This window comes from Cucumis sativus, chromosome 4, assembly GCF_000004075.3.
Source record: "Cucumis sativus cultivar 9930 chromosome 4, Cucumber_9930_V3, whole genome shotgun sequence".
Classification (NCBI taxonomy): Eukaryota; Viridiplantae; Streptophyta; class Magnoliopsida; order Cucurbitales; family Cucurbitaceae; genus Cucumis; species Cucumis sativus.
This window is the reverse complement of record NC_026658.2, coordinates 17,227,660-17,249,940: the sequence shown is the minus strand read 5'-3', so window position 1 is coordinate 17,249,940 and position 22,281 is coordinate 17,227,660. Positions and strand designations below refer to the sequence as shown.

At 31.8% G+C, this 22,281-nt stretch overlaps 1 protein-coding gene across 2 annotated transcripts; it reads right to left on the bottom strand.

The window, feature by feature from the left end:
- Window positions 1-13,362: 13,362 nt before the first annotated feature.
- Window positions 13,363-19,435, bottom strand: LOC101220993 (AUGMIN subunit 1). 2 transcript variants are annotated; one of them, XM_031884933.1, is made up of 7 exons: window positions 19,180-19,435; window positions 18,956-19,088; window positions 18,727-18,861; window positions 18,496-18,619; window positions 17,738-17,875; window positions 17,481-17,615; window positions 13,363-13,618 (listed from the first exon to the last, which is right to left on the bottom strand). In XM_031884933.1, the coding sequence occupies exons 1-6, from the start codon at window positions 19,433-19,435 to the stop codon at window positions 17,508-17,510; spliced, it is 894 nt and encodes a 297-aa protein (XP_031740793.1). In that variant the 3' UTR covers window positions 13,363-13,618; window positions 17,481-17,507. The 2 variants fall into 2 exon arrangements, with proteins under 2 accessions (XP_031740793.1, XP_011653766.1); XM_011655464.2 differs by lacking the exon at window positions 13,363-13,618 and having other exon boundaries at window positions 17,291-17,615.
- Between the last annotated feature and the right edge of the window lie 2,846 nt (window positions 19,436-22,281).

Below are 22,281 nucleotides of genomic sequence, written 5' to 3'. Positions count from 1 at the left end.
TCATCTATACAATATATAAAAAGGTTAGGGTTTTTATTTAGATTTGTTTGTTTCTTACTCTGATTTTATTTTATTATTGTAATTTGCTTTTTATTTATTTTTATATTTTTATATTTAAAATTAGTTATTCATAAATACATATATATTAATAATTTTAACTTTTTTTTTTCAATTAATTATATCATTCACTCTTTTTATAGACTATTCACATCCCTCTATCTCATATTAATCTCATATTAACTATTTTGTAATTATTTCAACCTTTCAAATTCTTTCTCTTTTCAAATCTTTAGGTATAAATATTCCATTCTTTTTATTTATTTTTTCATGTTCAAGTCACAACAAAAAGTTGGTGTGTGAAGAAATTAGTCTTCCAGCAAGTTCAAATGAAGGTTTGTGGGCAGCCAAGGCTACAAAAGCCCACAAACCTTCATTTGAACTTGTTGAGACGAACATTCCAATTTTGAACAACATTTCTATCAACTTGAAGTTTTAGTTGGGGGGAGCAAGTTTGATTTTGAGGCTAAAATGTCTATGTACATTATATAAGTAAAAAAATTACCTCTGTTTTAATGGCTGTTGCTGAGGTTACATACAATTTGAGGTGAGAGGTTGCCTTTTGGGGTTTATGTCATCATTTTGGTGCTGATTGCAAGCTTGAAGAGAGATCCCTATGTTGTTTGTTAGTCACATTTGTTTTTGTCTGGACTGTATCATTGTAAATAGAGAAGAAGAAAAAAAGGAATTTTGGATAAGCGAGAAGGAAAAAAAATGTTGTTTAGGCCTTATGGAAATTGAATAATAAGAAAATTTATCTTTTGTTGGCTGATTATTTACTTTTATTTGTTGGTCTGACCATCTTAATGTGTTAAAATGATATTGGTTTAAGTGAAAAACATACATTTCTTCTAAGACGTGTTATTTAAAATTTAAAATTTAAAATTTGTTTTTCTTGAGCAGTCATCAAATTTATCCCTTAAAATTATATTTGCTATTTTAAACATTCGATATGTAATTGATATGTGAAAAAAGCCCTACTCATCAATCTAAAGCTTGATTGAATGGATTATTTCATAGTCATACTATTAAATTATTTATATCTTTTAGTTCATTCTATTTATACATGCATATAACAAGTCATGAGGAAGAAATCTTCCTAGAAATAGAGTTAAAATAATCATGTATTTCCAAACATTATTTTAAAAAATCATGAGTAAATAAATATAGTTTCATATTATTTGTGTGAAAAATAAACGTGCATCGCACGTGTTACCTACTAGTAATACATAAAAAGCTGATAAACTTTTTCTTTCTATTTTACCCTTCCTTTATAACCATTTAAATTAATTTGATGGATAATTTTATCATTTATTAAATCAAATTAAATATTGTTAATTAATAAAAATAATTTCTTATTATTAATTATCATTCAATGTAATAATAATGTAGACTATGAAATGTCTTTATTTATTTCTTTCTTAGAAAAACCATTCTAGAATTTATGACTTTACTTTTAATTATAATTACATTGGTTTCAAAACTTTTGGAATTTTACTTGTTTTGCAATATCTGTAAAATGAGTCTTCTTCACTACATTTTATAAAACTTGTCTCTTCTTGGTTTGGAGATTTAGTAGCTTGAAAATGAAATTTTATTAATTTTGGTTTTATTAATTTTGTTATGTGAGTTTGTGAAAAACGACTATATATTGAGCTTGAAGATGGAAGATGAAGGGTTAGAGATTGAGAGTTTGAAGATAGAAGATGGAAGCTTGGAGATCACGTGCTTGAAGATGAAGGGTCTCCCTGGGTTTTTATGACATTATTGACTTTTTTAAAAAAAAACTAAAACAAGGTAACTACAAATATGTTTTTTATATTTTTCATTTTCTTTTAATTATATAATCTTCTTCTTGCTACAATAATAATAAATAATGTGAAATAGTTCTTTGTTTTATTATGTATTTTAAAATCAAAGTAACTTACTTTTAAATAAAAAAAAATTGTTATAATTTAAATTTTTTTATATTAATTACGACCTCACATTTCTTAAATACTTTGTATCTTACCTTTCGAATACAAAAATCTTTAACATTCTCACATTTTCCTTTTTTCCTTTTAGGTAAATTTTTTTTATTTATACAAAATTCATATTATGCTATTTATACAAATTCCACTCTTTTTTCACTAAAATAAAAATGATAAATTTCACGTGCAATGCATCTGTTACTAACTAGTGATCCTAAAAGGTGTTTTTAAATGTTCATCACTTTCACTTTGTCACATTTGAATAGTTGTAAAGAGGCTCTCTATTTGATTAAATATATTTATTTCTTTGTAAAAATCGTTTTGAGAAACATTGTGCTAATTAAAGAATTATAAAAGACATAATTTTAACCCATGTTAATTCATTACAAAAAAAAAAAGAAAAAAGAAATCAATGCTAGTTTATTATGTTTGCTTTATGTGAAAGCCTTGGAGTTGACTTCTCGTGTGTTATGGACTTGTAAGTTGATTAAGAAAATATGGCTTCTCGACCTCCTTAATATGGAGCCCATGTTTTATATTTTCATGATTGCAGATAATGCTGGGTGTTAAAGATGATTTTGGACAGCAAAACATAATTGACAAAAAAAAAAAAAACAACATGACCAAGAAAATAACAAAATTTGTGCCAAAAGTAGCATTATATGACCAAAATGGCCTAGCTAGGGGAGAGATTGATTTGTGCCTTGAGCTAAGCAAATGTGCTTGACCTTAACCTTGACTAAGCCTAACAAATGTGCTCTAATAGATAGTTTTTGTAAACCCTAGACTTAAGAACTCCTAATTCATTTAAGAGCTATAGTGGAGAATCTGGAAGTTGAAGTTTGATTTGAGTTTAGTAGAGAAGATGGAAGAAATTTTTAGTAAAAGTTGGTTGTCACTCAAGTTTGTAGCCAAAGTGGTCTTAAGGAAGGAAATTGTGACTAAGTGTAGTGCTAGGAGGCCAAAGAGTTTAGTGAACTGGAGAAAATTGGCTTAAGTATCAAACTATGCGTTTGAGCATAGGCTAGGCGGCCAAGGGTGCCAAAATAACCTATAAGAACAAGGTTATACAACCATGTTAGTAGCTAAGTGTTCTGGTGCGTATGCTAGACGAGAAGCATGGTAAGGCGACTAATCATATCAAGAAAACCTCTAAAGATGTGAGGATGGGTGGTAAAAGTATATTCTAGGTGAGGAAGTTAAAGCTTGCAACCAAGGGCTGTGCGACAAAGAGAAGGCTATGCAACTTGAGTGTTGTGAAGGTTGTTGGGTGGCATGGTGTAAGTTAGGCATTATGGCCAAGATAAGTTATAACTCCTCTATGACATGAAGCATGCAACCAAGGGACATGCCATGCATTGAAGAGTAGGCAACATTGTGTAAGACAGACGTTGTGGCCAAGATAATTTATAACCCCTATGTAGCATGATGAATGTGACTAAGGGGCATGCATTGAAGAGTAGGCGACATGGTGGAAAGTGAAGGTCAGGCAGTGTGGTTTTGTTGAAGGCTATGCAAAGTGAGTTTGGATGCCAAGTGACTAGGTGAAGTCTAGGCATTATGGTAGTGCTCTTTGAGGTAGAATTCAAGTGTTTAGGAAAGTAAGAGTTTAAAAAAATGGTAAGTAAGAGGTGTTTTAAGATTCTTATGCAAGAGCTAATATTTAAGAAAATTTTGAAGAGAAAGTTTTTCCATTTCACTTGGGCAATTTTGGTAATTCCAATTGTAGAATCTCTCTAATTAAGTTTAGTTTAAGAGGTTAAGCTGCAAGAGAAAAGGGTCCAAAGGAAGGCCTTCAACTCTTGAAGGAAAGCATTGAAGATCATTTCTTGGGTGAGTTGCAACAGTGTTGATTCTTTAGAGGCTACCGAGCTCATTACTTCAAATTATGAGTTGGAATTTTTAGGTAATGTAGTTAAGAGGATGAGAAACAAATTTATAGAAGGAAATTCTTGATTTGAGTTATGGAATTTTAGTTATAAATTTTCTAAGTGAGGTTTGGATTTTCAAAGGTAAAATAGAAGCTTCAAAGGTTAGTTGGGTGCAATTAGGCGTTGTGTGCAGGATGAGGCAACAAGGCTTTGAAAGCTTTAGACACAAGGTTCGCACCTCGGGCACACAACAAAGAGGTTAGTGTTGTCCAGGGCTATGTCATGGTTTCTTGTGTTGGGATTTATGTCCTAAAACTCGTAGATTGTAAATATAATCCATTAACTGTTATTAATATAGTGTTATTATTGTAATAATTGTTATTGATTATATTATTAGTTTTGTCTTAATAATCAAAATCCAATAAACTAACATCCTAAGTTGTTTAATGGTTCTTGAATAGTTTGTTAGAGACATACAGTGATAAATGTTGGGTACCTTATCTTGGTAACACTATGGATATGGCTCACTTTGTATTTGATACAAATGCAATGATCTAACATGTTCGTGTAGTTGACATCTGAGTGAGGGTATCCTATGCAATGAGATTACATAAAACTGGATCGTGAAATAGTAACCTCTAGATGTAACTCTGTTAACTAGTTAGGTTCTTTATTTCATTAGGATGACCTAGCTAACTTAGTCTTAATCTTGAGTGTGTTATGATCTCCTTTTTCCAAGGGACTGTCCTTTGATTTGTACGGGTAAGAGTGACCAGATCGTTGACTCAATAAACTTATCATTTTAGGGACAAGATCGAGTGAGGAGCTGAGAACATAACTATACAAGATGAAATTCACTCATTTCATACTACACTTGGACAACAGACAAGAAAACTTGCACGACATGCATATCTTTAGCAAGTTAGCAACACATTAATAGGAATGTACCTTTTAACACGTAACCCTATTTAGTCACCTAATAGTCGCTCACTTAGAGCCTAACATGATAAATCCATGATATAACTTATGCATATAATCAAATACATTGTAAGCAACTATAGTGAGATAAATAAGGCAATTGAAGAAATATATTAATACTTTGGCTAAGCATTTTGTAAATATCTCTTTTGTTTTGTTTTTGTGTTAGAAATCATACTGTTCACTGTATAGCTTCTTATGCTACTTATTTTAATTATTTTTTTCGTCATGTTGTTTCTTTCCTTGAGAAGATTTAGGGAGAAGTTGAGAGGCTAATTTCTGAAATTGGGTTGATGATTTTATAAATATATGGTGACCATTTTGTTTTATAAGCCTCTTGTTTTTATTTATTTATTTATTTTTTTTGACATTTTTGAAGTCATTATGTTTTTTAAAATTTCTTTGAAATTAATGAATAGTAATGAGAATGGAATTCATATATGCAACATTTATTGAAATTCAAATAGCGTATTTTTATATAAAAAAAAAATAGAACATAAAGCACGAAAATATTTACACTATATAGAATAATTTTGGAAAAAAAGCCCACAGCGTGAAATAATAAAAATATCTTGTGATTAATCGGACACACACGCGCGAAAAAATAATTTTATAACCAATCTAAATGATCTTGTACCCTTGCACCAAGTTTAAACGAATTTGTATCATTGTACCAGTCTAAACGATCTTATATTCTTGTACCCAGTCTAAATAATCTTGTACTTAGTCTAAACGATCTTGTACCAAATTTAAACGATCTATTAATGATAGTGGTTTATCTTTGTCTATCTGGAATAGACAATTGATCGTTTAAATATTGGTACACGATCGTGTAGTGAAAAAAGAATAAGAAAAAAATATTGTCTTTATGAAAAAGATGACATCGAAGATGAGATATGACGAAAAAGGAATAAATTCTGGAACATAAAATGAAGAAATCGCACGCATATGAAGAAGGAGAGAGTAGTAATATGAGTAGACATTCAACGCGAAATTCAAATCCAACAACGATAAATATAAACTTTATGAAAATACAACAGTGACTTCATGGGCTTTTATTTTTTGTTACACGACCTTATATTTTGATTTTGTGTTCATATATGTAAATTAACCATTCAAATATGAATAAAAGATTTTTTAAAAAATATAACAAAGTGGCAAAATATTTACACTGAACAATTTCGAAAACGAAAAAAGCTAACCCACAGGCTCACAATGGAAAATACAAAAAGAACACTCTAGTCGACAACGCGCCTAATATATTTGGTACATGATAGTTTAGATTTGGTAAACGATATTTTTTTCAAGATCTTTTATATTTGGTAAGCGATTTTGAACATTTGAAAAGAAAAGAAAAGAAAAAATTGTAAAAAAAAAAAGAGAAAAAGACAATGAAAATGAAAAGAGAAATTGCAAAAAAAAAACACCAAATAACATTTTTAAAAAAGAAAAGAAAAAAAGGTAGAAGAAGAAGAGAAAAAGACGATAGAAAGAAAAATAAAAATTGCATAAGAAAAAAATGAAAAACCTCGAAAAATGAAAAACCTCAAAAAATGAAAAACCTCGAATATTTTAAAAACAGTAGCCAACTTCGTGAGCATTTTGATTTTGTTATATTTATGAAAAAATGGCTACTTAATGATCATAGTTTATATTTATACCCATATAATTATAATACGGTTGTAAGCAATTTTATTTTAAAACCATTTAACAATTATATTTCTTTAAATGAATACTAATTAATTAAAACAAACAAATATTTTTTAATCATCGGAATGAAACGTAAATGTTACATAGTTTGAAACTTTTTGTAAAAGTAACGTAAATTTTGAAACATATGTCAAAAATAGGTTGAGTGCAAAACTATTTTTAAAAATAGATGAGTTGAGGTGAAGTCGTGTACCGGTACATGACTTTAATGTAGTGGATCTCACATTTTCTATTTCTATTTTTTTTTTTTTATATATATATACTATATTGGGCCTCACATGTTTTTATTTTCCCATTATTTATATATGTAGGTCCCACATATTTCACTTTTTCTCATTATTTATATATACATACCCACATATAATATAATATATATATTAAACATTCGAATTCTAAAATTATTTTTCTTTATTAAATTAATTTTTTCCTTTTTCCTTTTTTTCTTTATATAAATTTCAATATTTCAATATTTAATTTAATTGTTACTTAATCAAAATTATACATATTTTTTTTCTTCCAATTTTCAGTATTTTTTAAAAAATTCATATATTAACCAAATATGTTATTAAAAAATATATTAAACAAATGAAAATAGTAATAATAATAATTAAAAGAAGTTGAAGTTACTCAAAATAATAATAATATTAATAGTAAATTAATGCACATTACTAACTGAATAAAAAAAATTAATGTGTATATATATATATATATTAAATATCTCAACCTTCAATTTTTCTTATTAATTCATCTTTTTAATTTAATTTAATTATTTCTTAACCAAAATTATATATCCTTTTTCTAATTTTCTATTTAAAAAAACACATATATTAACAAAATGTGTTATTAAAAAATATATTAAACAAAGAAATGATAATAAAAATTGAAAGAAGTTGAAGTTTACTCTAAAAATAATAATAATAAAAAATTTACAATAAAAAATTATTCGTTAAGATTTTTAAATTTAATTTGTAATAGAACCAATTCTTGTTTTTTTTCCTTTTGCCATTAACATGATTTTTTTTTATTCAATTACCAATGTGCATTGGTGGCTTCAAGTGTTATTATTATTTTTTTTAGTAATTTCAACTTTTATCAATTATTATTATTACTATTTTTATTTGTTTAATATATTTTTAATAACATATTTTGTTAATATATGAGCTTTTTTTTAAAAAAATTGACCATTGGAAAAAAAATATAAGTATAGTTTTGATTAAGAAAGAATTAAATTAAATTAGAAAAATGAATTTAATAAGAAAAGTTGAAGACGAAAGATTGTGATATTTAAATATATATAAAGAAAAAAATAAAAAAATAAATTAATTTAATAAAGAAATATATTTTAGAATTTAAATGTTTAATATATATATTATATTATATGTGGATATATATATATATATAAATAATGAGAAAAATTGAAATGTGTGGAATCCATGTATTTAAATAATGAGAAAATAAAAAAATGTGAGGTTCAATATAGTATATATATAAAAATAAGAAAAATAATTAGAATATGTAAAGTCCACTGCATGGAAGTTGTGTACGTGGTACACGACTTCACCTCAACGTCCCTATTTTTAAAAATAGTTTTGCATTCAACTTATTTTTTACCCACGTTTCAAATTTTACATTACTTTTAAAAACAGATCCTTGGTTATTAGATATTTGAGAAATAATATTTATTAAATAAACATAGAAATTTTGTTAGTTGTTTGAACACTATAAACCTACATATATCAAATTAATCAAAATACTTTTTTCGTCCACATATTACTGTATCAAACACCTTAAATTAATTAACACTTTTCGTCAATGTTTTAAAAGTACTTTTTTGAATAATGTTGGATAGAAGATTAGATGTACTTGAAGCCGCTTAGTATAGATGGTATCGTGATATACCATTAGATAAAGTTCCAAAATGTAATTGATGTAATAAAAATTATAAAATGTCATACTACAATAATGCATTTTTTTTTAGTTTTTTTAAAATGAATTTTTTCAAAAATAGAAAAATTTGTCTAACTATTTACACTTAACGTAACAAACTCACTCAAACACAAAAGAAAATTATATTTTAAGTGTATTCTATTTTTAAAAATTTACTTACAATTTAGGTCCCTATAATTTTAATTTTAACACATTTTGGTCCACGTACTTTCGTGGAACAATTTAAAATAGAGCAAAATGAAAAAATAAAGTAGCAAAATTTTAGATTTCACTTCTATAAGTGTTTATTATGGGTAAATTCTAAAATTTGGCTATGTCTTGATGTTGGTTATTTACAATAATTTTCCTATTCTTTTCTTTAAAAGAAAATTGGTTTATTTTAACACCTATGCCTTGGAAATATTAATATATTGTAATGATGGATTTGTGAAGTTCTAAAAGAAGAACCGTTCTTGTGTATTTCATTTTAGAAGGAGAAAGATGATGAACACACATTCAATATACAAAAACCAAAAGTAGGAATAAAAGTTAAAACCAAAATGAGGGTTTCTTCCTGGTGGGAATTTGGGAAAAAGGTAGTTGAAAATAGTAAATTAGCATTTAAGTTGATGGTAGCAGCCCAAAGAAGAGAATATTTTTGTTTGGTAAGAGGGAAACTAGTTTTCTCATCAACTTCACAATTGCCTCCATCAATGGGAAACAATTTCACATCTCTTGCATCCACTTCCTCTCCCATCATACTGATTTGTTTGATTCATTTGGAGGGGTTTCAGGATTTCTCAAGAACAACAAGTAAAGAGGTTTTAATTGTTGATTTATACTTCATTAACCCGCTTAATACCTTAGTTTCAAATAAGAATAAATTTAGAATTGGTTGTGCCATAATCCTGAAATAGATTGAAGAGATGCCATCAAGAAGATCATAGTCTCGTTTTTCAGATAATATCAATTCAACGATAATTTTCTTTCAATTCTGCATCAACCAAACTCTTGAGGTACTTATGCACCATTCTGTTACACCTCTGATTTTACTACAGTGTAATGGGGACTGTGAGTGATAACACTAGTGCCCACTGTTAGTAAGGAGGAAAAGGAAGGTTTAAGAAAGGTTTAGGAGGAGACATTGGCTTAGTCCATGGATCAAAGGTGAGGTAGAATGTTGGGAATCAATTGGGATAGCACACATCATGAAGTTGGCCCAACCTGTCGAGAATCGAGAGATAACAATAAGAGAAGCGGGCCTCAAAAAGAGCACGGAACGTGAGGCCCAAACTATTTTACCATAAAGATTTAGACAAAAGACCTAAATTGAATATGATTTTTCACGAATGTCTTAAATTGAATATGATTTTTCACAAATGTTGTAAAGTATAATTTATTTCCTTAATTAGAAATTTATATAATTTTGGTACAATACTAACTTTTTAATCATTATTAATTATATATTATGTTCGTAATTATATTTAAATTATTTCCTTGTTGACCGTACTTTCAATTTATTATGATTTTCGTAACTTCTTTATATAAATTTGTATCTTTATTATGGTAATAAATTGAAAATGTTGTTTTAATGAAGTATTTGAGTGTATCGTACAGAAATATTTGAGTGCCATTATTATTTTCATAACTTCTTTATATAAATTTGTATCTTTATTATGTTAAAAAATTGAAAATATTGTTTTAATGAAGTATAACACAAAATCTTTTCTAATATGGAATTTTATGTTACTTAATTATAACGGTTAACAATCTTTCATCTCCATCACGTGAACAATCTGGAAAATTTCATCCGTCGCTGACAGCCCGTACACATATATATCACATTATATATACAATATGACATATAAAATTATGTATATTAAGAAATCCAAATTTATATATGTTATTTAGTATATATACTTCATATTATATACAATAATACTTTATCCATAATTCCTACACAATTTGTGTTTAGATTATTTGTTTATATACTAAATATTACTATAACAGTAGTAAACGACATCATCATACATACATATTTTTCCTTTATAAATGTATTTGATTACATTATACTTTAATATATCCACAATCTATAATGGTTCTATTTTGTGTTTTAGTATATGTATATCTCATATTATATACAATAATACTATATACTGACATATAGTTCTATTATTTTTTGATAGAAGGACCAAAATATAGTTCTTCTTCACCGTTGAATTCTTAATAAACTCTATAATGTATCACATTCAAAACTAGATTTTCGTTTGTTTGCCTATTTAATCGAATATCTAAAATATACCTAAGATACCAAATGTTACATATGTTTTGAATATATATAATACTAAGCTCAAAATTTATAGCTAGATTCTTTCGGATAAGTTTTGTATTTGCCGACCATCGATAGTTTTTTTCTTCCGTCGAAATCTTAATAAACACTAAAATGTATCACATTCAAAACTACATTTTCATTTGATTGCCTATCTAATTGAATATCTAAAATATATCTAATATACCTAATGTTTCATATGTGTTGAATATATACAATACTAACCTCGAAATTTCTAGCTAGATTATGTTCGAGAAGTTTTGTATTTATCGGTCGTCGAATGTCTTCTTCTTCACCTCCGAACTCTCTAAAACTTTGAATTAAAAATCGTAATCCACGTTGAAAGGAGTAGACGACCGTTTTCGTAGACGAAAAGCATGAAAGGTTTTCCACTTCTTTCCAAAACCGTATCCCATGATTTTTTCTATTTAGATATTTTTATAAATTAATTAAATAATAGAAATTGGTATGAAATTAATTTGGGTCCTACTTCTTTCCAAAACTATATCCCACGATTTTTTCCATTTAGATATTTGTTATAAATCAATTAAATAATAGAAATGAGTATTAAAGTAACTTGAGCCCTGTATTTGTGTAACATACGGGCTCATTCAGGACTTTTGTGAAATTTATTAGTAATTTGGGTCTTTCATGTAATATCATATAGCAATTTAGGCTATATGAGTTAAAGATCCTTTAATAAATCTAATATATTATCGAATACAAACGAAATTAAAGTTGGAGGAAATTTTTCAATGAAAACAATAACATTGCAAGGTGCAACGACGGTAGAAAACTGGTGTGAAGGTCCAACAAAGAGATTGACAGGAGCAGAATTCCAAGCATGGAGAGATAAGGGACTTTGTTTGCAATGAACTTTATCACACAGGTCGTTAGTGTAAAATCAAAGAGCAAAGAGAGCTGAGGGTACTAGTAGTTCGAGAGAACAAAAGGAAGTAGAAATCTTCGAGGAGGAAGATGAAGAGGAGAATAAAGAAATGAAAATGCTCGAGATAGAAAATGGATGTGAAAGCAATAGTTGAATAGTCGATAAACTAAGTAGTTGGTCTATCCAACCCAGGTACCATGAAATTGAAAGAGAAAATTAATGGGAAACAGTAATAGTGTTAATAGATTGTGGCAAGAAACTTGTTTCATTATTGAAATTGCCCATGGAAGAAATTTCAAATTATGGAGTAATATTGGGATCTGGTATAGCTATAAAAGGAAAGGGAATTTGTGAAAATGTGGAGTTGATGATTAGCGAATGTAAAGTGGTGGATAGTTTCTTACCCTTGGAGTTGGGGGAGTGGATGTAATCTTAGTGATGCAATGGTTACACTCGGGAGTGACTGAGATGGATTGGAGAAATTTAACTATGACTTTTCACCGAGGAGGCTGCAAGGTAGTATTAAGGGGAGATCCATATTAACTAAAGCTAGGGTGAGTCTGAAAAGTATGATGAAATCATGATCTTCGTCTAACCAAGGTTTTTAAACTTAGTGCATGGCTATGAAGAGTGGAATGACGTTTTTGAAATTTGAAGATGTATTTGATTGGCTGGAAGAACTGCTCCCAAGGAGTATTAAACATCACATCCACTTGAAGAAATGAATTAATCCAATTAATATAAGACCTTACCAATATGCCTACCAACAGAAGGAAGAAATGGAGAAATTAGTAGATGTCCATATTCAAGTCCTGTACTTTTAGTGAAGAAAAAGAATGGTAGCTGGAGCTTTTGTGCGGATTATCGAGCATTGAATAATATGAAAATTCCAAACAAGTTTCTTATCCCAGTTATTGAAGATTTGTTTGATGAACTGAACAAGGCAACTATGTTTTAAGGCGAGCTACCATCAAATAAGAATGAACTTAGGGATGTGGAGAAAACTGCATTTTTTTCGTGAAGGTCATTATGAACTTTTAGTTATGTTATTTGGATGGACTAATGCTCCATCTATTTTCAAATATTGATGAATACGATCTTCAAGTCACATTTGAGAAAATTTGTATTGGTGTTTTTTTTTATGATATTGATCTATAGTCGAAATTTGGAGGAACATCTACAACATTTAGAGTTGGTTTTGGAAATTATGAGAGAAAATGAATCATATACTAACATGAAGAAATGCAATTTTTCTCGAGCAAGGGTAGAGTATCTTGGGCATATTATATCAAGGAAAGGGTGAAGGTTGATCCCGAGAAAATCAGAGAATAAAGGAATGGCTAGTCCCAACAAACGTGCAAGAAGTGAGGAATTTTAAGCATCACAGGGTACTATTGACAGTTTGTGCAAAATTATGGAAGTGTGTGTCACACCCCATTCTAGGTTTTCTTCCCTAATCTAGATCGTGGCATGAAAACATTTTTTAAAACTTTTTCAAACTTAACTTCTATAGAACACATTTTATGAAATTTTATAGAAATTTCAATAATATCTCTCATAAAATATGAGTTAGCCAAACCTGAAAATGAAGAGATTCACTTCTCTATATGCATATAAACAGACTTCAGAATCTACAACACAACAAGTGTGTCTCACCACACACATCCAGATGATTCCAGAGTTTCAAACAGAGCTAAAATTCAAACTAAATATTACATACAAAAACATTTCAGTTTAATGAAGGATCTCTCAAAACACGAGCCCTTGGCGTCACTCTTGCTACATCTAACCACCCCATGATGCAATACAAAGGTTAACTATATACATACAAAAATGAAGATCTACAATAGTGATGGGGTTCAATCAACGCTTGGTCCTTGATCGCTACCTGGGAGAAGAAAACATTGAAAATGTGAACTGAAAACTCGGTGAGTGGCAAGTTCTTAGAAGTAATAACTCGTAAAACATGCTAAAAAAATGTGTAAATATGCCTCAATAATGAAATAATAGTTGAAACGTCATCATCACATAACCACAAATCAAACCAACAAATTTTTACCAAATCCAACCATGGCAAGACACTTACATATACAGCCAAGAATAGCTCGCACATGACCAAAAAATCATGCGGCCAAAACTAGCTCGCACATGACCAAAAAATCATGCGGCCAAAACTAGCTCACACGTATTTAGTTCCCGCCACAATAGCAACCCCCATCCAATCCGACCATGATAGAATACTAAATACACGGCCGAGAATAGCTCACACGTGATCCATGTTTACAAGGAAACACACGACCAAACTGAGCTCACGCATATTTAGCACCTACCATAGTAGCAATACTCCATCCAATCCCACTATGATAGCATACTAAATACACAGGCGAGAATAGCTCACACATGATTCATATCCACAAGGATACACACGGCCCACTGAGTATGTTGATCTTCTTTTCCAGTTCAGCCATTCTGTCTTCATTTGTATCCACGTCAGTCATCATAACTGGCATGATATTTGGATGAGGCATCTCCTATTCGAGCGTTCACAGGAGAAAATTTGTTCGTCAATCAAAGGATTTTATTTTATTATATTTCCACTTTTTGGTGGTTTGGACAGTTGTTCCCAAATGTTCTTTGCGGCCTCAAAGGATGACATTTCCTCAGATGATTGAGTCTCCCTTGAGCGGCCACGAGTATTTGGCTGCTTGTCGATGTCACTTGGAGCTTTGGAAGTATTGCCTTGAGATGTCATGATATCTTTAGATGTTCTTCAAAAGAGAAAGAGATGAAAGGTAGAGATTGTCCCACTGGGCGTGCCAAACTGCTCACACGAGATTTCGAAGAAATGTAATTCGTGGAATTGAACTTTGTATATTGATGGATATTGTGAATACAATCTCTAGTATTTACTCATTTGATGCTTTCTCTTGAATACAAGTTAAAAACTTGGAATTTCTTGATCTTCGGTCTTTAGGATGTTGTAGTTGCAAGTCTATTTAAGACTCAGTCTTTTGGAATTCAAGGAAAGTTTGATCTTCCAAGTTTTCAATCTTTCAAAAGATGATGATCTCAAAGTTGATAAGAACTTGCACGTCTTGAGAGTTTTATAGAAGTTTGAATCTTCAATTCTTCAAAGCTTCAGTACTTCAGAACTTCAATTCTTCCTTCAACAAGAGACCTTCTCAAATGAATGACAAAGGTCTCTATTTATAGAAAAAATTTGTGGGCTTTAGGTGGGCTTTGACCCATTTGCTTGTTGGGCTTGGACTTTGACCAATTTGCCTGTTGCACTTAGGCTTTGGCCCATTTGCCTTATTGAGTTTGGACTTGGGCTTGGACCCATTTGCTTGATTGGGTTTGGGTCCATCTGCTTGTTGAGCTTGGACTTGGCTAATCTGCTTATTGGACTTGAATTTGGTTGGATTGAGTAAACTTAATTATCAAAATCCAATAAAATATAATTATCGAATATTTGTTGTGATGATGTGGCAGAATTTAATTGGCCAAAATTTCTTGCTCAACAACCATTACCTACGATTTTACATACTTATCATGATTCTGTACTTGGAGGACATTCAAGATATCTGAGAACATATAAGAGGTTGATGGGGGAATTGTATTGGGAGGACATAAAGCATGACGTGAAGATATATCGTAACGAGTGTATTGTTTGTCAATGCAACAAATCATTGACATTATCCCCAGTGGAATTATTGAAGCCATTAGAAGTTCAAGATGTTTGGGGTGACATCTCCATGGATTCCATTGATGGATTACCAAAAGTTGCGGGATATGATGTGATTTTGAAAGTTGTGGATAGGCTGAGCAAGTATGTGCATTTTTTGGCATTTAAACATCTTTATAAAGCTAAGTCAGTAGCTGAGGGGTTTGTTAAGGAAATAGTAAGATTATAGGGATACCCTAGATCTATAGTATCATATCGAGACAAAGTGTTTGTTAGCAACTTTTGGCGTGAGATGTTCCGTCTTTCAACAACCATTACCTACGATTTTACATACTTATCATGATTCTGTACTTGGAGGACATTCAAGATATCTGAGAACATATAAGAGGTTGATGGGGGAATTGTATTGGGAGGACATAAAGCATGACGTGAAGATATATCGTAACGAGTGTATTGTTTGTCAATGCAACAAATCATTGACATTATCCCCAGTGGAATTATTGAAGCCATTAGAAGTTCAAGATGTTTGGGGTGACATCTCCATGGATTCCATTGATGGATTACCAAAAGTTGCGGGATATGATGTGATTTTGAAAGTTGTGGATAGGCTGAGCAAGTATGTGCATTTTTTGGCATTTAAACATCTTTATAAAGCTAAGTCAGTAGCTGAGGGGTTTGTTAAGGAAATAGTAAGATTATAGGGATACCCTAGATCTATAGTATCATATCGAGACAAAGTGTTTGTTAGCAACTTTTGGCGTGAGATGTTCCGTCTTTCAGGTACCAAATTGAGTAGAAGCTCAGCCTAACATCTACAATCCAAGGGTCAGACAAAAGTGGTGAATCCTAGTGTGGAGGCATATTTACGTTGTTTTTATGGAGAAAAGTGTAAAGAGTGGTTGGCTTGGCTACATTGGGCTGAATATTAGTATAACACTACATACATATCAAAGATCCATTGAATCACTCCATTTCAAGCAATATATGGGCATTCACCACCACCTTTGATCCATTACGGTGAAACTGAAACTCTCAATTCTACTCTTGATCAACAGCTTAAAGAAAGGGGATGTAGCTTTGGGGGCATTTAGAGAGCATCTTAGGATTGCTCAAGAGAAAATGAAGTACACTGACTTGAAAAGAAGACATGGAATTTTGGGTCGGTGAGTTTGTATTTTTGAAATTGACCCTACAGTCAGGTATCATGAGGAAGCGGAGGAATGAGAAACTATCTCCAAAGTTTTTTGGTCCGTATAAAGTGGTGGAGAAAATCAAGCTGACATATAAATTGTAGTTACCTTCATCAGCCTCCATACATCCAGTATTTCATGTTTCTCAGCTAAAAAATGTGATAGATGAACACACAAAGGTGCATCAGTTGACTCTTTATGTATCCGAAAATCACGAGTGGATGGCTGTATTGGAGGAAGTGTTTGGATACCGCAAAAATCCCTCAACAAGAGTATAGGAAGTATTGATTAGCTAGAAGGGGTTATTGCCTCATGAAGCTACTTGGGGAAATTGTGACAATTTTCAGCAATAATTCCTGACTTTCACCTTGGGGCAAGGTATCTTTAGAGGAGGCGAGTAATGTTAGACATCTGATTATACTACAGTATAGTAGGAAAGGAAGAGAGTGCACGTGTAATGGGGAGTGTGAGTGCTAAGACTAGGGCCCACAATTAGTTAGGAGGAAAAGGGACGTTTAAATAGTGGGAGAGTCGATGAACAAATCCTTGAGAGAGAGGAGAGGCAAAAGAGGAGGGATCGTTTCTTTGTTTTTGGTTATTCTAAATTTCGGTTTAAGAATTGACAATTTGTCAATTCGTTCTTGTAATGCTTCTGCTGTTTCGAATTGAATAAGATCACTTTTAGTTGGTGGTCTATCATATTCTCAATAACAAAATAAACTATATTCATTAAGGAACTCAAAAGCCCCCAATGTCATCATAATGTTACAAAATATACTCAGTTCCCAAAGTCTTAATCCTGAATATTGACTATGCACCTCTCTTTAACACTATCTTGTACTAACATTGATACACAAACGTACAAAACAATTTACCGATAACGTTAGACTGTCGAAGAGAAGCTACTGTGTCGTGGTGAGTGCAGAATGAAGAACATCTTCAAGATACTTTTCAGCTGCAGCATACTGTCTTTTCTTGTCCTCAATTGCTAAAGCAGCCAAAGCTTTATCCTGTAATTAAGACAAAAGTTCAAAGTTCAATCCTTTTACTCTCTTTTGATGAAGTTAAAGGTTCAAGAACTATTTATACACAAAACAAATTGGCAGTGTATGAGTAATGGGGAATGAATTACAGGGGGAAGATCTTGGTAGCTCCTTAAAGTATCAAGCATGGGCTTTGTTTTCTTCTCCAACTCTTTCCTATGCTCAGCCATTTCAACCAGTATCCCATGACTAATATCTGGTGAGTAACCCACACGATTAAGCATTGCCTGTCAAATAAAAGACTTCATCAAATCACATTTTGAAGGAGACAAGTCTTTAGAGAACTTCCTAAAGATCTATGATGATATCATTATGAAGAAATGTGATTTTTCTTATTGTTCCATGTCAACATAATTCAACAACAAAGTTCAGATTCAACAACTTTAGCATAAATATCAATAAGATACAACATTATTATTATTATTATTTTTATAGGAAACAAGAATTTATCAATAAGATACAACATATCAATAAAATACAACATATATTTATGCTTCAAAACAATTTTCTTAATCAACTATGAAGGGTACATTTTTCAGTTTTCAAAACTACACTTGGTCTTTTATAACGTTTGTAGAAAATAGACAACAGATCAAGAAATTTAGAGGTGGAAAGGGTGTTTACAAACTTAATTTAAAGCAAAATAGTTATCAAACAAGACCTAAATTTTTTGTTCCATCGAAGGGTTTCAATTCATCTAAAAACTTGGAGAACATCTTCAAACATCCCGTATTCCTGAATCATGAGGCCACCCATTGGGGTTCTATGCTAAAAATACTCGTATCCAGATGCACACCAGTCTACATGTTGATTTTAACAAGTAGCAAAACAAAAAGAGCACAAGTACCTTGTAGTTGGCACATTGCTGCATATACTGCCTCTCCTTGGCAGCCATTACAGCTAAATTTGTCTTCCAATTATCCATTTGAGCTTCACATGGAGCTACATCGTCTTCTAGTTGTGCTAATGTTCTACCAAGTTGTTCGTTCATGTCAAAGTGATAACATAAAGAAACCAACACTAAATTGTAAGCACACACAGAAATGTGGTAAGAAAGAAATTTCTCCAAAAAACTAACCTCTTCAAATATGTTAATCTAGCTATTGCCTTTCGAGTATGATCAAGTAGAACCTTAGAATCCTTCTCCACCTTTGCCCTCTTCTCCTCAACACTTATTTTCCTCAAAGAAATATCCCCCATTGCAACCAGAAAGCTACATTGTTTAACATTCTCTCAATCAAACAAACACTCACCCAAAATTCCAACCACAAATTCATTAAGAAATTTAGGGATTTCAATTTCATTACCTACTGAGCTCAGTATCCCTAATGTTCAACAAATTCGCCACATTAGCAAGAACTTGCGCCGATGAAACCACATTGGAGGATAAATTCTCCTGTGCCATCCCTACGCTCTCCAAAATCTCTCTGATTCTCGCCGCTAAAAGTCCCATAAAACAAAATCAATCAAAAGAAACAAAATCCCGTAACAAATTTCAACAACCGAAAGCTGAGAGATATAGGCGTTTTACCTTGGGCGCGGTACTCGGCGGCCTTGAGGCGGAAGTCTTTGGCCAGAATCTCGGCGGCGCGTGTCTTTGCTTGGGAGAGATTGCAGAGATTGTGCAAATGAGAGACGCTAAAAGGGGTGTACTCAAAATCGGGAACTTCTTTCCCGGCCCTGCCGAATTCGGATCCCAACCATTCCTTCACTTCGGCAATTCGACTGGTTGGATCTGATCCCAATTTCGAATCGGAATCGACCGCCGGTGACATTATATCGCTCATAGTTATCCGGAAAATGGGATGGTTTTTTATCTCTTCATCAAAAAAAAGAAAAAAAAAAGCAAGATAATGGAAGTCGGAGGTTGGAGTAAAGGAGATCGGTGACGGCTCCCAATGATCCGTCGCATCTGCAGGCGAGTAGTGAGAATAGTTTTTAAAATTTGTTCTTGGCTATCATTATTGTTATTATTATTTTCAAAAATATGAAACTGAATTCTGATTTTAAAATCTCCAAATATGTTTCCTAACATAATATATATATATATTTCCTAATATATATATATTATAGCAAACAAAACGTACTCAAACACAACAAATCTTCGAATCACGTTTTTGAGTTCTTGTTTAAAAAGAAAATTAGATTTTGAGTTCATGTCCAGCAAGGTCAATAGGTGTCAGAAGATAACGATGTCGGTCAGCTTCAGGTCGAGGGGCTCTCGGACGAAGTGTGAAAGATACTCTCTCACATTCCAAACAAACTAAAGATGACTAAATAACTCTCTAACATTTAAAAAGTTTTACAAAGAGTTCTTAAGATGTATCTAAGTGATCTTCAATATTGAAACAACTAAAGAATGACTAAGGTCTCACTACAACATCCAAGTAAAAAAAAATTATGAATCACAAACAACTTAACTACATATAATTAGAACAAACTTATAGCATGAAACACCTAAACAATTTGTAAATACAACTTACAACAATGAAAGAGAATTCTAATTTGACTAACAAGTAAACCAATATTTATACTTGTTACTCAAATTAGAAGTTTAATCGTAAAATTACAACAAAGTGTCTAAATTCAAGAAGCATCAACCATACAAAATTACAACTCTATAAATTCAAGAGGGAGATTATTTTAGGGAGGGTTTTCATTGTACATATGACTTTTGAAGAGATTCATCTTGAAAGGCTTGATATAATTTCTTCATCCACATAGCAATCTGTTTTCTTAAAATCTATGGTAGAACAAAGTGAAAATCTATCTCGATGTGTTTTGTTCGCCCATGGAAAACTGAATTTTTTGCCAATTGAATTACGGAGTTATTGTCACAAAGTATTTGACGTGGGTCAGTCCCGAAGATTTGTAAATCCTTTAGGATTTGTCTTAGCCAGCATACTTCGGCACCAGTAATGGTTAAGGCACTGTATTCAACTTCACTCGAGCTACGTGACACTGTGGTTTGTTTCTTGGCTCCCCAGATATTGGATTGGAGCCTAAAAATACTACAAAGTTCATAGTAGAGAGACTATCATCACGATCACACCTGTCCATAAGTCGGAAGATGCAATTAATTGGAGAGGCTTGGTTGGAGTTCTTTGGAACAGTAGGCCAAAGTTGGAAGTGCCACGGAGGTATCTTAGCACTCTTTTTGCAACTACTAAATGTGATGTATGAGGAGAGTGCATATATTGAGAAAGTTTTCCAACTGAGTAGGAGATGTCTAGTTTGCTAAATGTTAGGTAGTATAAAGAGCCAATTATAGCTCTATATGATTGAGCGTCTTCAATAGAACATGGGTTACCAATGTCAACAGATGGATGGGAAAGCCATAGGAGTCATACAAGGTTTTTCATTTGACATTCCATACTTCTTTAGCAAATCTCGAATGTATTTTTGTTGGGTTACATGAATATCCTTTGAGGTGTATTGAATTTCTAGCCTGAGAAGGAGGTTAAGATTGTCGAGATCAGTCATATCAAAACGAGTTTGAAGCTGAGATATTAATTCTGAAATATTCAGCTACGGGTCTCTTTGTTGAAATTTTTTGTCCTAAAACTCGTAGTTTGTAATCATATTCTGTTCAATAAAGTTGTTATTGAGAAGTAAAATATTATAATCCTAAATCCAATAAATCAAGTTCCAAGGCTATTTTTGAATAAACTTGAACTTTATGTGTAAACATAAACGTGGATCAAGTTCGAGCATATAGCCTAAATAGTCTATAGTATATGAATAAAGGTTGGGCGCCTTATTTAGAGAAACTATGGATGCGACCCACTTTGTAGTACAAACGACGTGATCCTGAATCGTTCATGTAGAGACATGAAAGTGGGGGCATCCTATGTAAAGTGTTTACATAAGACTGAACCATGAATTAGTCTTTTGTACGTTATAACATCGTTTACTGTTTAAAACTGACTATCTCGATTATTGATGACCTATATAACTTAATCTTAATCCTGAGTTAACTATGAACTCCTGTTCACACGAGATTATCCTCAGATCTGCATAGGTGAGGGCAGCTCATCAGCGTTGGCCCAATAAGCCTCCCATTTCAGGGGTAAGATCGGGTGGATAGCTGGAAACATAGAGTACAAGATGGAATTCCCTCCTACTCGCTTTAGGGTTAGTAGATAGGTTGTTCTCTAAAGCATTGAATCCAAGTCTTGAACAAGGGGCCCCACCCTCTCATTGGCCCGAGAGGGGTTAAGTTTATAGGTTGAACCTTAAACCAATTGTTCAATAGTGGATTAGTGGGACTTAAGGAGCAAGATGTAATCTTGGGGGTAAAACGGTATTTTGACCTAGCCAAGGTTATGAGCAACCTGTGAAGGATTAACTTACTGATTATGGTTTTATCAAGTGGACACAAATATATCTATAGTGAGGGGAGTGCAACTATGTGACTTTAGTGGAATGACCTGTCAGTTAACGAATGTTGATTAACTCAGTCTAAAAGAGTTTAGCTAGTTAATCTTGAATCGTTGGAGCCCATGATCTATAGGTCCATTAATTTCTCATGTTAGCTCATATGGATTAAACTTAGAACAGTGTGATGAAATAAGTCGAATTGTTCGAATTAGGAGAAAAAGAGAAACCGGCAAATATAGTGATATAGTCGTCG